This window comes from Anas acuta, chromosome Z (genome assembly GCF_963932015.1).
Source record: "Anas acuta chromosome Z, bAnaAcu1.1, whole genome shotgun sequence".
Classification (NCBI taxonomy): domain Eukaryota; kingdom Metazoa; phylum Chordata; class Aves; order Anseriformes; family Anatidae; genus Anas; species Anas acuta.
This window is the reverse complement of record NC_089017.1, coordinates 14,125,683-14,139,293: the sequence shown is the minus strand read 5'-3', so window position 1 is coordinate 14,139,293 and position 13,611 is coordinate 14,125,683. Positions and strand designations below refer to the sequence as shown.

At 38.4% G+C, this 13,611-nt stretch overlaps 1 protein-coding gene across 2 annotated transcripts in view; it reads right to left on the bottom strand.

Moving 5' to 3' along the window:
- Positions 1 to 13,611, bottom strand: part of IL31RA (interleukin 31 receptor A) — a 38,811-nt gene that overhangs the window by 12,321 nt on the left and 12,879 nt on the right. For both annotated transcript variants that reach the window (XM_068666925.1, XM_068666926.1), the window contains exons 5-11: positions 11,963 to 12,147; positions 9,806 to 9,957; positions 7,150 to 7,315; positions 5,383 to 5,465; positions 4,646 to 4,862; positions 1,855 to 2,037; positions 543 to 644 (exon numbers count right to left, since the gene is read on the bottom strand). In XM_068666925.1, the coding sequence (XP_068523026.1) occupies positions 543 to 644; positions 1,855 to 2,037; positions 4,646 to 4,862; positions 5,383 to 5,465; positions 7,150 to 7,315; positions 9,806 to 9,957; positions 11,963 to 12,147 (1,088 nt within the window). The remainder of the gene's footprint in view (positions 1 to 542; positions 645 to 1,854; positions 2,038 to 4,645; positions 4,863 to 5,382; positions 5,466 to 7,149; positions 7,316 to 9,805; positions 9,958 to 11,962; positions 12,148 to 13,611) is intronic.

Here is a 13,611-nt window from a genome sequence, read left to right as displayed (position 1 = left end):
CCATAAACTTCATGGGTCCTTACCATTTTTTATATCCAGGACAGCACATATTCTCTAATATTATACAATGGGACAAAAAGCAAGCTTTTCAAACTATTAATTTTATTCTGTGAGTAGAATCTCTCTTTTATTAGGAGCACAACTAGCTCAGTCAAGTGCATCATTAAAATCAAGTGTACTTATATATCTAAATGCAGCTGCAGCATTTAAGAGATGCCAGTTAAAAATAAAATAAAATAAAATAAAATAAAATAAAATAAAATAAAATAAAATAAAATAAAATAAAATAAAATAAAATAAAATAAAATAAAATAAAATAAAATAAAATAAAATAAAATCTTTTTAGCTATACTCTTTCCAAGTGTGTTGTATACCGTACATAAGCATTGCAACCAATGGATGACGTTCAAGCAGAGCTGTACCTGAACCTTCCTCAGCATCTGCTTCTGTCCTTCAATAATGCCAGTACCTAATTTATCAAAGAAAATACAACCTAACAGACAGACTACAGCATACCTTTCACAACATCATGAAATACGTACCTTTTTCTTGAACATAAGTTTGTATGGAATATGGAGCTGCTACTTTATTGCCATAAAGAGGATACACTGACATGTTATAGCATACAAATGGTTTAAAGATTTCTGAAAAAAAAATGAAAGAGTACTTTCACAGTTCTCCGCATAAAACATATAGATATAATACGGCTTACAGTTTTGCCTTTGTACTTATAACAGGTACTCTGCACACTGATTTTTCATGGAAACTACATACACAGCCAGATCATTACTATTCAGAGTTTATCAATTAAAAAAAAAAAAAAAAGTCAGCTCCTACTAGAAAATGGTGAGCAGCTCCTCACCTATTTAGCAGTGCATTATAAGGCCACTGAAACCTCTGAGGAATGCTTTAGGTCCTAACACAAATTTGATTATGTATCATAGAATCATAGAATGGATTGGGTTGGAGGGGACCTTAAAGATCACTCTGTTCCAACCCCCCTCCACCACAGGCAGCGACATCTCCCACTAGATCAGGTTGCTCAAAGCCCCATCCAACCTGACCTTGAACATCTCCAGGGACAGGAAAGATTGTATGATTATATATAACATGCCAAGTTGATCAGTCACTCCATTTGCTTATTTTAATGAATAATTCTCTATGAAATTCTCTTGTAGTTTTCTTGTTCTCTAAAACATGTGAAGACACAATCTTCTCCCTTGAATTCAGTTTTATGGATCTAGATTTTTCTGTTAGAATAGACACTGCAAATTTCATGCTAGGCCACCAACCTACCAAATTGCTTAAACATGAAACCTGTATCCTAATCTAATATGGAAACAAACACCATCTTGCATGTTTTGTGAAAATCTGAGAGTTAAAAATGCTATTAAATTACTGGTGGAATTTCAATAAAGCATGAAATAAGGTTGTTATTTTTTTAATGGTCTGAGGAAAGCTGCATGAGTTCAAAACCTTTAATATTAAATTTTATACAATCTTTCAAATCTCAATAATATTACATTTTGTGTATAATGTGATACAATTTACAGTATGATGTTCCAGATCAGGATAAAGGGGGAGACTTTCAGATGTGGGTGATATGAATGCAGATGCTCAATTCCTGTTAACGTTAGGTATCTTGTTCCCTTTGTTCCTTTAAGCACATATGTTAAATCAGGTATGAAAGTGATCTATTTGACTTAAAGCAGAACAATAATGCAAATGTTATTTTTAAAACAGTTGCTTGCAAGCTCATCTCCCTTTGTTCTTTCTGGTCTACTTATAAATAAATATACATAAATGCCTATGTATCTGTATGTTGTTACAATCATAACTTGTAAATGAACATACTTTTGTTAGCTTTCCACTTTGTAGAATTTGATATATACTGCCATGATCTACTGAAAGGATCTGTCTCCAGCTCCTCATACCACTCAACGACATATTCAGTTACTTCTGGTTCAGAGGTTATCCATTCCACAATCATTTCTTCATTTGTTGTAAAGGTCCTTACCATTTCAATAATCTCAGGAGCTAAAAATTTAACAGAAAACGTCAGCAATTCTATCTTTGTAAAAACTGCAGCAAGAACACAGTTTAGTTAAAGCAACCTGGGGTTGCTTCTTTAGAAAGTATGATGTTTAGCTAAGGTTAAACAAAAAGTGACTTTATAGATACATTCACATAAATGTCCTCAAAATGCCTTAAAATGAAGCATGTAAGAATTTTAACAATTAAAAGAAGGTGAGGGGGGCAAAAAAAAAAAATGAGGTAGTGATACCTATAGAGATTTACACATACAGAATCAACGACAGGTCCCTGTTTTGGGATCCAAATTTCACAGTTTGTTGGCTGCAGCTAGTGCATATAAGCAAGCTTTGATTGGGGCATCAAAAGGCAAGAGGAAAACAATAAAACAAGTAAGCAGCATAATGAGTGACAGTGAAGCAAAAGTGAACCATCAGCCTGTAGAATAGAGGTAATAGATGCAATTTGCAATTCACAGAATCACAGAATTTCTAGGTTGGAAGAGACCTCAAGATCAATGAGTCCAACCTCTGACCTAACACCAGCAGTCCCCACTAAACCATATCCCTAAGCTCTACATCTAAACGTCTTTTAAAGACTTCCAGGGATGGTGACTCCACCACCTCCCTGGGCAGCCCGTTCCAGTGTCTAACAACCCTTTCGGTAAAGAAGTTCTTCCTAACATCTAACCTAAAACTCCCCTGGTGCAACTTAAGCCCATTCCCCCTCGTCCCGTCACCAGGCACGTGGGAGAACAGGCCAACCCCCACCTCGCTACAGCCTCCTTTAAGGTATCTGTAGAGAGCGATAAGGTCGCCCCTGAGCCTCCTCTTCTCCAGGCTGAACAAGCCCAGCTCCCTCAGCCGCTCCTCGTAGGACTTGTTCTCCAGGCCCCTCACCAGCTTCGTCGCCCTTCTCTGGACCCGCTCAAGCACCTCGATGTCCTTCTTGTAGCGAGGGACCCAAAACTGAACACAGTACTCGAGGTGCGGCCTCACCAGAGCCGAGTACAGGGGGACGATCACCTCCCTAGCCCTGCTGGTCACACTGCTTCTGATACAAGCCAGGATGCCGTTGGCCTTCTTGGCCACCTGAGCACACTGCTGGCTCATATTCAGCCGACTGTCCACCATCACTCCCAGGTCCTTCTCTGCCTGGCAGCTCTCCAACCACTCATCTCCCAGCCTGTAGCTCTGCTTGGGGTTATTGCGCCCCAGGTGCAGGACCCGGCACTTGGCCTTGTTAAACTTCATGCAGTTGACCTCAGCCCATCGGTGCAGCCTATACAGATCCTCCTGCAGAGCTTTCCTACCCTCGAGCAGATCGACACATGCGCATAGCTTGGTGTCATCTGCAAATTTACTGAGGGTGCACTCAATGCCCTCATCAATGGCATTATTGATTAAATATTAAAGAGGACTGACCCCAGCACCAAGCCCTGGGGAACGCCACTAGTGACTGGCCTCCAACTGGATTTGACTCCATTCACCACAACTCTTTGGGCCCAGCTATCCAGCCAGTTTCTAACCCAACGAAGCATACATGTATGCCAGTCTAAGCCAAGAGCAGAGGGAGAAAAGACCTAGCAACATCAAGGTAAATAAATAAATAAATAAATAAATAAATAAATAAATAAATAAATAAATAAATGTAGTTTTTAAAAAAATAATGTCACAGCATGGGAAAAAAAAAAAAAAAAGAGAGAGAGATACATTTATTGAGGAATACAAAATTGGATAGAGAGGTAGCCAGCAACCACCAGGACAAGATGACATCACGTCTACATATCCAATTTTCTGATTAGACTGGAATTTAATTGAGCAATTCCAGAGGGGCATTTATACTTTTTTCACAAACAACTGATATAGAAGTGATTCAACAGTGTGTCAAATGCAACTTTTCTCCCAGATCATGGGTAGGCAGCCAGATGTAGCAATACAAGGATAACAGAGATATCAGAATTAAGCATAAAAGCCAAAGAACAAAGCTGCTGTGCTAGAGCAGTGCAGCTTTGTGTCCGTGTCAGTGGGCAGAATCGGTTACTTTGGGAGTATATACAAAGTAAGAATAAAGACAATGTTTCTCTCTGCTTCCGTTAAGGCATCTTATGGACTTCTATCAAGCACATCTTTGTTTAAATAACATTATTAGATGTAGTGCAGTAACCAGTTTTATGGCAGTGTAGACAGGTGAGGTATAGTTTGCTGAGAATATAATTTCATATTCAGGATTGAAACATACCAACAAAACAGAAAGTACTGTGACAAATTTTAATAACACATCAGCAAATGCTGGTATTTTAACAGTGATAAGTTAAAACAAAAGCCACAACAATAATCGTCTATAAGATTATTATATCAATACACACTCTGATACATCAAATATATCAGATACACAATATCTGATAGAAAATATGACAACAAGTGATATAATATTGTTCTAGTAAAGAGTAATAGACTATACATATCTTTATACATCATATGACTCTCTATATGGTTCTAAGACAAAAGTCCTTAACACCACTTTGCTTCCACTATAACAGAACTTAAACAGAAATCAAGAAGATAATTTATTTGTAAAGAGAAAAATCTATCACAATACTTAGAAATCTTACGTTTTTCATCAGTGGATGGAATCCTCAAAACAGCTGCAGGAGAACTTCCAGCAGAATTATAGGCAGTAACAGATATTATATATGCCTCTTCTTTCAAAGGTAATACAATTTTCTTATTGGTGGTGATCTTTGTCATTTGAAGCGCAGCATTGTTTTCTGGAAAATACTGTATTTTGTAGCCTAGAATTCTCCCAGGGTGTGGAATGTTGCCTAGTAGCTATTAAAAAAATGTATTAGTAAGCGTTTCACAGCATTATTTGTATTATCAAAACTATATATTTGATTAAAGACCACTGAATCTCTATAAACTAAAAATACACATGCTACAAAGATACGGTGGGAGGGATGGTTGGAATGTCTGCGTTGTTTGAATGAAGACATAGTCTAACTTACAAGAAAGTCCATTATTTCGCTTCTCAATATGGATTCCTCAGAACATCTCACTACTTCAGAACAGCAGTCCGGGAAACACTTAGCATGTTTTATTTCCAGATTGTTATTAATGTTGCTTTGAAAAACATTTCAGAACACTGTATTTCATTCTAAGAAGGTATGTTACAAGATCATAGAAGAGTGTAACTCTTAAAAGGCTTTTCAGTTCTGATTTATTTCAGTGAGGTGTTTTTTTCCTGATGAGAACAAATCCCCCTGCTGGTTATACATCCTACAACACTAAAACACTCCAGTTAACCACCAGCTGCAGTATATGATTATCAATTCATTAAAACCATATATACCTTCCACATAAGATGTACAGGTCTATTTCCAGCTGGGTGTGAAGAGTTAATTATCCTCCACAAATCCACTTTTCCTGAGGGAGCTATTCAAAAACAAACAAAATCTTGAAATTTGTTGTTATTATTACAAAGATATCATAATGTGGTAAAAAATAATCAAAGAATTTCAAAAACAGTCTGGGAGCAACTTACTAAAAAGAGCAACTTACTTCTATTTCTAATGTTGTGCCTTTTTTCTCTAACTAGTACAGCTTTTCCCTTTTTATGCAGCTAACAACTTCCCTCTTCAAAATACATATATTTTTTCAGATTTCTGAAATCACTTACCACTTAACACTCACAGAATATTTATTTCATCTTTTTTCTTTTTTTGTTAATTGCTGTATTTTACCAAAGACTGACATTTTACTGAGATTAAGGAAAAAAAAGAGCACATACTATCTCCTTAGATGACTATGGTACATTTACTGACAACATTACATAAAATAGCAATTAAATTTTTTTGTTGTTTTTCTTAGAATATGTGATAAATCTAATAGCTCGGTTCATTTTGGAGTAAACAGTGCTAGAAAGAGGGGCTGAGACAGGTTCATTGTGTGTGTATAAATACTTGATTTATGTAATAATTTCAAATTTATCAATGTTCTAGTCACTTATTTAGGCTCTATTTTTTAAGATTTTGGACATTAAAAAGTTCTCTCTAAACCTATGTATCATCTCTCATAGAATTTTTTCTTGTTCTTTCCATATGCTTCCTTCTGGTTTGTTTTGTTAAGTTTTAGAGATGATTTTCTAGTCTTATGTCCTGGTTTTGACTGGCATAGAGTTAATTTTCTTCACAAAGGCTCAGATGATGCTGTATTTCACATTTATGATGAAAATAACGTTGCTAACACACCAACATTTTATTTGATGCTGTGTAGTGCTTACACAGAGCCAGGGACATTTTTACTTCTCTCTTGCTGCCTTGCCAGCGAGCAGACTGGGGGTGCACAATAAGCTGGGAGGGAACAGAGCCAGGAGAGCTGACCCAAATGGATCAAATAAATATTCCCTGCCATATGACCCTGTGCTCAGCAATAAAGGCCATGGAAAAAAGAAGGAAAGGGGGAACATTTGGAGTGATGGCATTGTCTTCCCAAAAAGCTGTTACACATTATGAGCTCTGCGGTCCTGGACATTGCTGAACATCTGCCTGTTGATGTAAAATCATGAATGACTTCCTTGTTTTGCCCGCCTGCATGCAGAGCTTTTGCTTTACCTAGTCTTTGTCTCATGCCACAAGCTTTCCTGCTTTTACCTTTCTGATTTTCCCTTGCATCCTACTGAAAGGTAAGTGGGCAAGCAGCTGTGTGGTTCTTAGCTGCCAACCAGGGTTAAAGCATATTATCTTGATTTACGACTGGTAATTTAATTTCTCTGATTCATGTTGCTGGACATACTTGCTACACTGCTTTTCTGCTACTATCCTACTTTGCACATGTTCGTTCTCCATGTACACCCTAATTCTTCCTCTCTTCCTATTTACTCATTTTCTTCCTTAGCCTTATATTTTTTGCATTTAAATTACCTTTCAGACCTCTTTCTCTCCTTATCTGTCTTGCAGTTTTCCTTCTTCTATATTTAAATAAAATACACACTTGTTTTGCTTAAACAACAGAATTATAAATTCAATAGATTGAATATGGTGAAAATATTGTTTGCTATTATTAAATCCTAATTCCTCAAAGAATACCCAAAGAAAAGCACACAATATAGTTACCCTACCTTTATCCTCTGTGCTTGCTGTTTTCTCTCTACACCATTCGCTCCAGAATTTTGATTCAACACCAATACACCGAACAGCAACTGAATACTCTGTGGAGTCCCACAGACCTGTGAGATTACGTGATACTACTTTCTCTTTAGAAGTCACTGCAACATTGTCAATTTCCTGTAAGCAGATGCATGAACAAAAATCACTTTTTTTTTCCTTTTAATTTCATTTTTCTTCATAACATCTTCTTGTAAAATTCCAGAATGAGAAGTTTCAGCCAAAGGTCTGGACTGACTGACCTTGTGGCTTGAACTGTGTGCGGCTCACAAGCAACAGCAGAGCAGCTGTGCTGGTGCAGGAGGTCCTGGATAACTGTAGTTCCCAGCAGCAGGGAACTGAAGCGTTTGTACTGTGCACTTAGTCATATGGTCTGAATTTTTGGGTAGACCTGTGTGGTGCCAGGGGTTGGACACGATGATCCTTGGAGGTCCCTTCCAACTCAGGATATTCTATGATTCTACGAACTGGGAAGTAACTGAGGACTGCTAAAGCCAATGATCACCACAGGTAATCTGCACCTTACAGCAGATGCATCCCTGGGGAGGCAGTGATCACCTGAGCCTGTGAGCCAGCAGGATATTTATTTCTTCTGTTTTTCAAGTTACAGGGTCTTCTAGCCCATAGACACATGTAACAATGTGGCTGTAGGACACTCCGAAGAGGTGTCCCCAAAGCATGGAAAATGGTGCCTTTAAGTGGTGAAGGAAGGCAAAAGCATGAGAAGTCACTGATGCAATATCTTCTTGGAAAGTAAGGACAAGGTGATTAACTTCCTCCTGTCTTAAAAAGGTCCCACTGAAGTGGGAAACTAGATCTTTGTTCCAAAACAAAAAGTGAAAGGAGACATGAAAATATTAGATCTGATGTATCAACCCATCTGGACTGACAACACAAAGTAGAAGCAAAAAATAGGCACTACGGAAAGATTTAAGTGTTCCTGTACAGAACAAGGTGTAGAATCACTACAGTAACATTAGTGTTTTCTCCTCCAAATTGCAAAAATTGATCATAAGCTCTCCAATTTCAAACTGAAACAGAAACAGGCTACAATTAATTTTCAAGCTGGCCTAAATTCTACAATGTCAGCTAAGGTAAGTAAGCTTTACCTTAAAGTAAAGTAAGGGAGATTCCTTCTTGGGAGCCAATTTTAAACAGTAATGTCATGTAAGTGTACAATACTGCCAAAAATTTGTGAAAAAAAATTCTTGCCTTCTACCAGTTGAATGAAAAGTGAATCATACTATAACAAAATGCAAGCATCACTCCTTTAAACACCGGAATAAGAAGCACACTGCTTAATAAAATGATCTCTAATATCTGAAATTTTTAGTCCAACCTGATCATAAGAAACTGATTGCCAGAAATGGAAAACTACTTCAGTGAGAATGAATTCATGGACCTACAACACTCTGGTAGATAACAAGACTTCTTAGCCAACCTATAGCAAAAAGAACTTCAAAATTATTGTTAATCTCCTGCAGAACATTAAGTAGAACAGCAAATATCCCAGTCTAGCTTTTTGTTACTTGCCAAATGGCTGTGAACAATATTTAATTATAAACTTAGTGCATGCAGGTAGAAAAACTGGTAATTTTTTATTTTTTTTTAACTCAATAATTACAGTATACAGCAAAGTACTGATTTTTTTTTTTTTTTTTTTTTTGGTAGGAAGGTTTAAGATTAAGAAAACAGCTGTCATTTGCTCAATCTTTCTTTTCCATACTTGTTCCAACAGACAGAAAAATGGCTTCTATATCTGATTGTTTGATGCTGTCTTCATTGGCCATTGCCATTGGATTGACTACAGTAAAAATGTTTGCCATAAGAACATGAGGAGGATGCTAATTAAAAAGCACTTCAGCATCAGGAACTTTAGGTCTGACAACTACAATTAGTTACCCTGGTGATTTCTTCTCCTCTCCCAGAATTAAACTTATAATATGTTAAAAATAAATTAATAACCAAGGCCAAGAAAGGCACCTCAGTTTAATGAGCATAAAAAAAAAGGTCAAAGAACCTGACCTATTCTTAAATTTGAAATAGGAAATCGTATGACTGGAAATGGATTCACTTCCATACTGAAAAGGATTGGAATAATCCATCTGAAAGAAGACATAGTCTAAATAAAATTATGTTTTCTTACAACACTCTTTCATTTAAGTGTCAGAAAGGTAGATTCAGAAAAATAACTTCCCTCATTTTCTATCTTGCAAAATTTATACTTGAAGATTAATATATAATTAGTCCCTCTTAATCTGATTCAACTACTGTAGTGGGAAGTAAATGCTGTTTTCATCATCAGGATGAAACAGGAAAATAAAATAATTTCACCAATTGTGTTTAACCGGTCATACCTTAGCCTTTCACAGAAATATTCAGAAGTATGGTATGTATCAAAAGAGACATTGATCAAAAGGAGAGAAAATTAATCCTATATACCAAAACAATGAACCTAAGATCACGTACATCTAATTATGCTCTACTGAAATGACAAGCTTTTATCATTATATCCAATTAGTTCTTCCCTCTTTTACATACAGCTTTCTATAACATTAAGAAATTAGACACAAACAAGTCCACATTCAGAAGAAAATGTAAGCAGCTTACCGAAGAGTTTGAATACAAGTTTCTATATCGAACCTGGCAGTTTAAATCTTGTGCAGGTAAAATATCCTCAGGTATTTTCCAGGTTACTGTGAGCAACTGCTTTATACCAGCAATTTTTTTTACGGAAAGTATTTCAGGAGGTTCAAATTTCTCTAGAATTAAGAAAGAAAAGTATTAACAGGTGAAAAGGGTTCAGAATACAAGTTCAGAATTGGTCTACATGCATTCCAAGAAGTTTAACTACTATCCTGGTATTGTACATTCCAGCACAGAATTCACATGATGATACTCACATATTGATTTCACATTTTCACATACAGAATTCATACATGATTCCATAGACTTAACTCTACATATGGGAAGTTATCTGTAAGGGAGATTGCACACAACTAATTTCATACTGACAAACACACTCTCAAATAGATGTGCAGATTTCTTCTGTCTGTATTAGTGCTGAAGAACACTACCAGAGTCTCTTCTCAAAGACAACAGCAGGGAGAAGAAAAGAAGAGGGGCAGGAATGCTAAGGTCAAGCCCTAATTACAGATGAGGGAAGAGTTCACTTGAAAAGGATGTGAAGGTGCAGTAATGGGAAGGAGACAATGGGAAAAGGATAGATAAGCACTGAGAAAAGAGATGGCTGGTACAGAGGATATGGAAAGTGACAAGGAGCCACAGCAGGCTTGAACACAAGGAATAAAGGAACACAGGGCTGGAGAGTTGACAGAGTGCTGCACCAAAAATACTCAATTAAAAGCGTTATGCTGGCTTCCTCTGAAAGAGCATTACTAAGCCTTTTGAGCTCTTTCACTGATTCTAGGATAACTGGCTCTTTACACTTCTTTAATATAGTTGAAACTTGTGCCTCATACAACTTCTTGTGCAGTTCACACAGCTGCTTCGAGGATACCTGTAAAGCACTGAGGAGCTGAATGTAACATACAGGGTGCAAGCAGAAGCACACCACTGTTACTGTGCTTATGTTATTCACAGTACAGCTCAGGGAAAGCCTTCTAGCTGGGAGTCAGCCTAGCTTCACCCTTGATACCAATATCTCACATGAGCCAGCAAATCAAATGCAACTCCACAACCTGCCACATGCATCAGGAAAAGAACGATTTTAGAGGGATGTGCATTGTTGCAGGGAAGAGTGACGATGCTGACCTTACCTGTCTGATACCAAAATCTTGTTTAACTCCACCAAAATGAATAGAAGAAAATGCAGCAAAGCACAGAGGAAGAAGAGGTAGACAAAACAGTACCATTGCTTCCAGGAATTACAGAATAGAATCATAGGTGATTTATTTATTTTTCCTAACCAGAAAGTAGAACAGCAGAATAAATGATGGGCAGATCTACAAATAGGATATGATTCATTTACAGCCACATACTGCACTGACACCTAGTACCACTCAAAAATACGCACAGTCCAAATACCACTTGTTTGACAAATAATTTTAGTATAAAGCCTTTACTTGTTAATAATTAAAAAACTTTGTAATTTACAATGGCTACTGCAGACATTAGCTAAAACACTGTTGAGGTACCTACTCCATGTTATGACTACAACTGTATCATTTTGATCACCTCTTGGTAAATCCAAGAAATTGCTGAAAATTGCTGCCTGTTCCAAGCAGTTCAAAGAATCTTACACATTAAATGCAAACAGTTAAAATACAATGGGAGATCTGCATCACTAAATTGGAAGCACCCAGATTTTAACAAAATAAAAACTGGGAGGAATAAAACATTTTAAGTACTTAATAACGCACTTAATTTCAGAAACTTTGTAATTTTATGGTTTATTTTTTTAGGTAGTCCTGGGTGGAGCCAGGAGTTGGACTTAATGATTCATGTGGGTCTCTTCCAACCTCAGATATTCTATGATTCTATGAATTTTAACTAGCAATTAAAATGAGATTGTACTTCAAAAGCAAACCGATTTAAAAACAAATGAAACCTAAATAATTGTGTCAAAACTTACAATGAAAAAAAAACTATTTTCATATTTTCATTCTACAAAAACTAACTTTACATACAGAATTTGTCCCAGAGACCCCTAGGCCATATTCTACAGAAAGGGAAAAAGAATTGTGAAGGTGCCATCAGTTCAACATAATCTGTGCTGCCATCTTTACTTAATGCTTTTTTAATTACCTATGCTTTCCATAGTAATAGGAACACACTCTGATATAGCTTCACCCAAAACATTTTGAGCTTTCACTTGAAAACAAAACGAAGTACTAAATGGAATATTTGGGTGACGAAATGAGCATGACTCGGTTTTGCTTCGGCAGCTGGAGAGCTCTGAGTCCAGCAGAATCAGACCTTGTGTATTCTTACTAAAAATTAAAAGAGAAAAATAGCAGGAGTTAGCCATTAGAAGATATTCTCAGAATAACTCTGATTATTAGGTTAGGATTTAATTATTATATGTTTTTGAGGATGCAGGATTTTTTTTTTAATACTAAAAATCTCCTTCTTAGGTAATACATGTGTGCAAACAAACACTCTTTCCCAATTGCACTGCTCCTGCATTCACTCTGTAAAAACTAAACCCAATAAATAATGCATATGTATAGCCCACAAGGACTCAGCTTTAATTGCCATTAGTAAGACAAATTCCAGCAAGCAGTAATGAAAAGTAAAAATGACTTAATGGGGGATTCATAGGTTATTATTATTTTAGATTAAAATCAAAGAGCAGTGAAATAATCAAGTCACTCCACACAAGACCTCCCTTAATAATATGTATGTAGACACAGCTAGGAACACATGCCTCATGACACAGCTATAAGATAGCATGCAGACCCACTGCTGGCCAGAGACGAGCCATGAGTGACACTGCTCTGGCCTCTGGGAGGGAAGATTGAAGAAGGTGGGGGGGGGGAGAAATCAACAAAACCAAGAACTGCTGTGCAACAGCACCTGGGAGAGAGGGATGAGAAATGTGAGAGAACCAGAGAGGCAGCCCTGCAGCCCCCAGATGAGTGCAGCAGGAGGGCAGGAGGTGCTCCAGGCAGGCAGCAGCAGTTCCCCTGTGTAGGGAGAGGCCCCTGGTGGAGCAGGCTGTCCCCCTGCAGCCCATGGGTCCCACATGGAGCAGATCTCCACGCTGCAGCCCCCCCATGGGTGGAGGAGCCCCCGGTGGAGCAGGTGGATGTGGCCTGGAGGAGGCTGCGGCCCATGGAGAGCCCCCGCAGGAGCAGGCCCTGGGCCGGAGCTGCAGCCCGTGGAGAGGAGCCCCCACAGGAGCAGGGGGTCTGGGGGGAGCTGCCGCCCACCCGTGGGGGACCCGTGCTGGAGCAGTTTGCTCCTGGGGGATGGATGGACCCCGTGGGATGGAGCTGTGTGGGAGCAGGTCTCAAAGAGCTGCTGCCTGTGGGCAGCCCCCGCAGGCTCAGTTGGGGAAGGACGGCATCCATGGGAGGGACCCCACAGGGAGCAGGGGCAGAGAGGGACCGGGAAGGAGCATCAGGGACTGACCACAGCCCCCATTCCTCTTCCTCTGTGCTGCTTGGAGGGGAGGAGGTGGAAAAGGGTGGATGGGGAAAGGCGTTTATGGTTTGCTTTTAGTTTCTAACTGCTTCCTCTAGCTTCTTAGTAATAGGTAATAAGTTGGCCTCTGTGTGCTGAATCTGTTTTGCCCATGACGCTAACTGTTGAGTGATCTCCCTGTCCTTATCTCAGTCCTTGATCCACTTTTCAACATATTTTCTCCCCTTTTCCATTTGAGGAGGGGGAGTGAGAGAGCAGTTGTAGCGTAGTTCAGCTGCCCAGCTGGGTAAAACCACCATAGTAGTCAT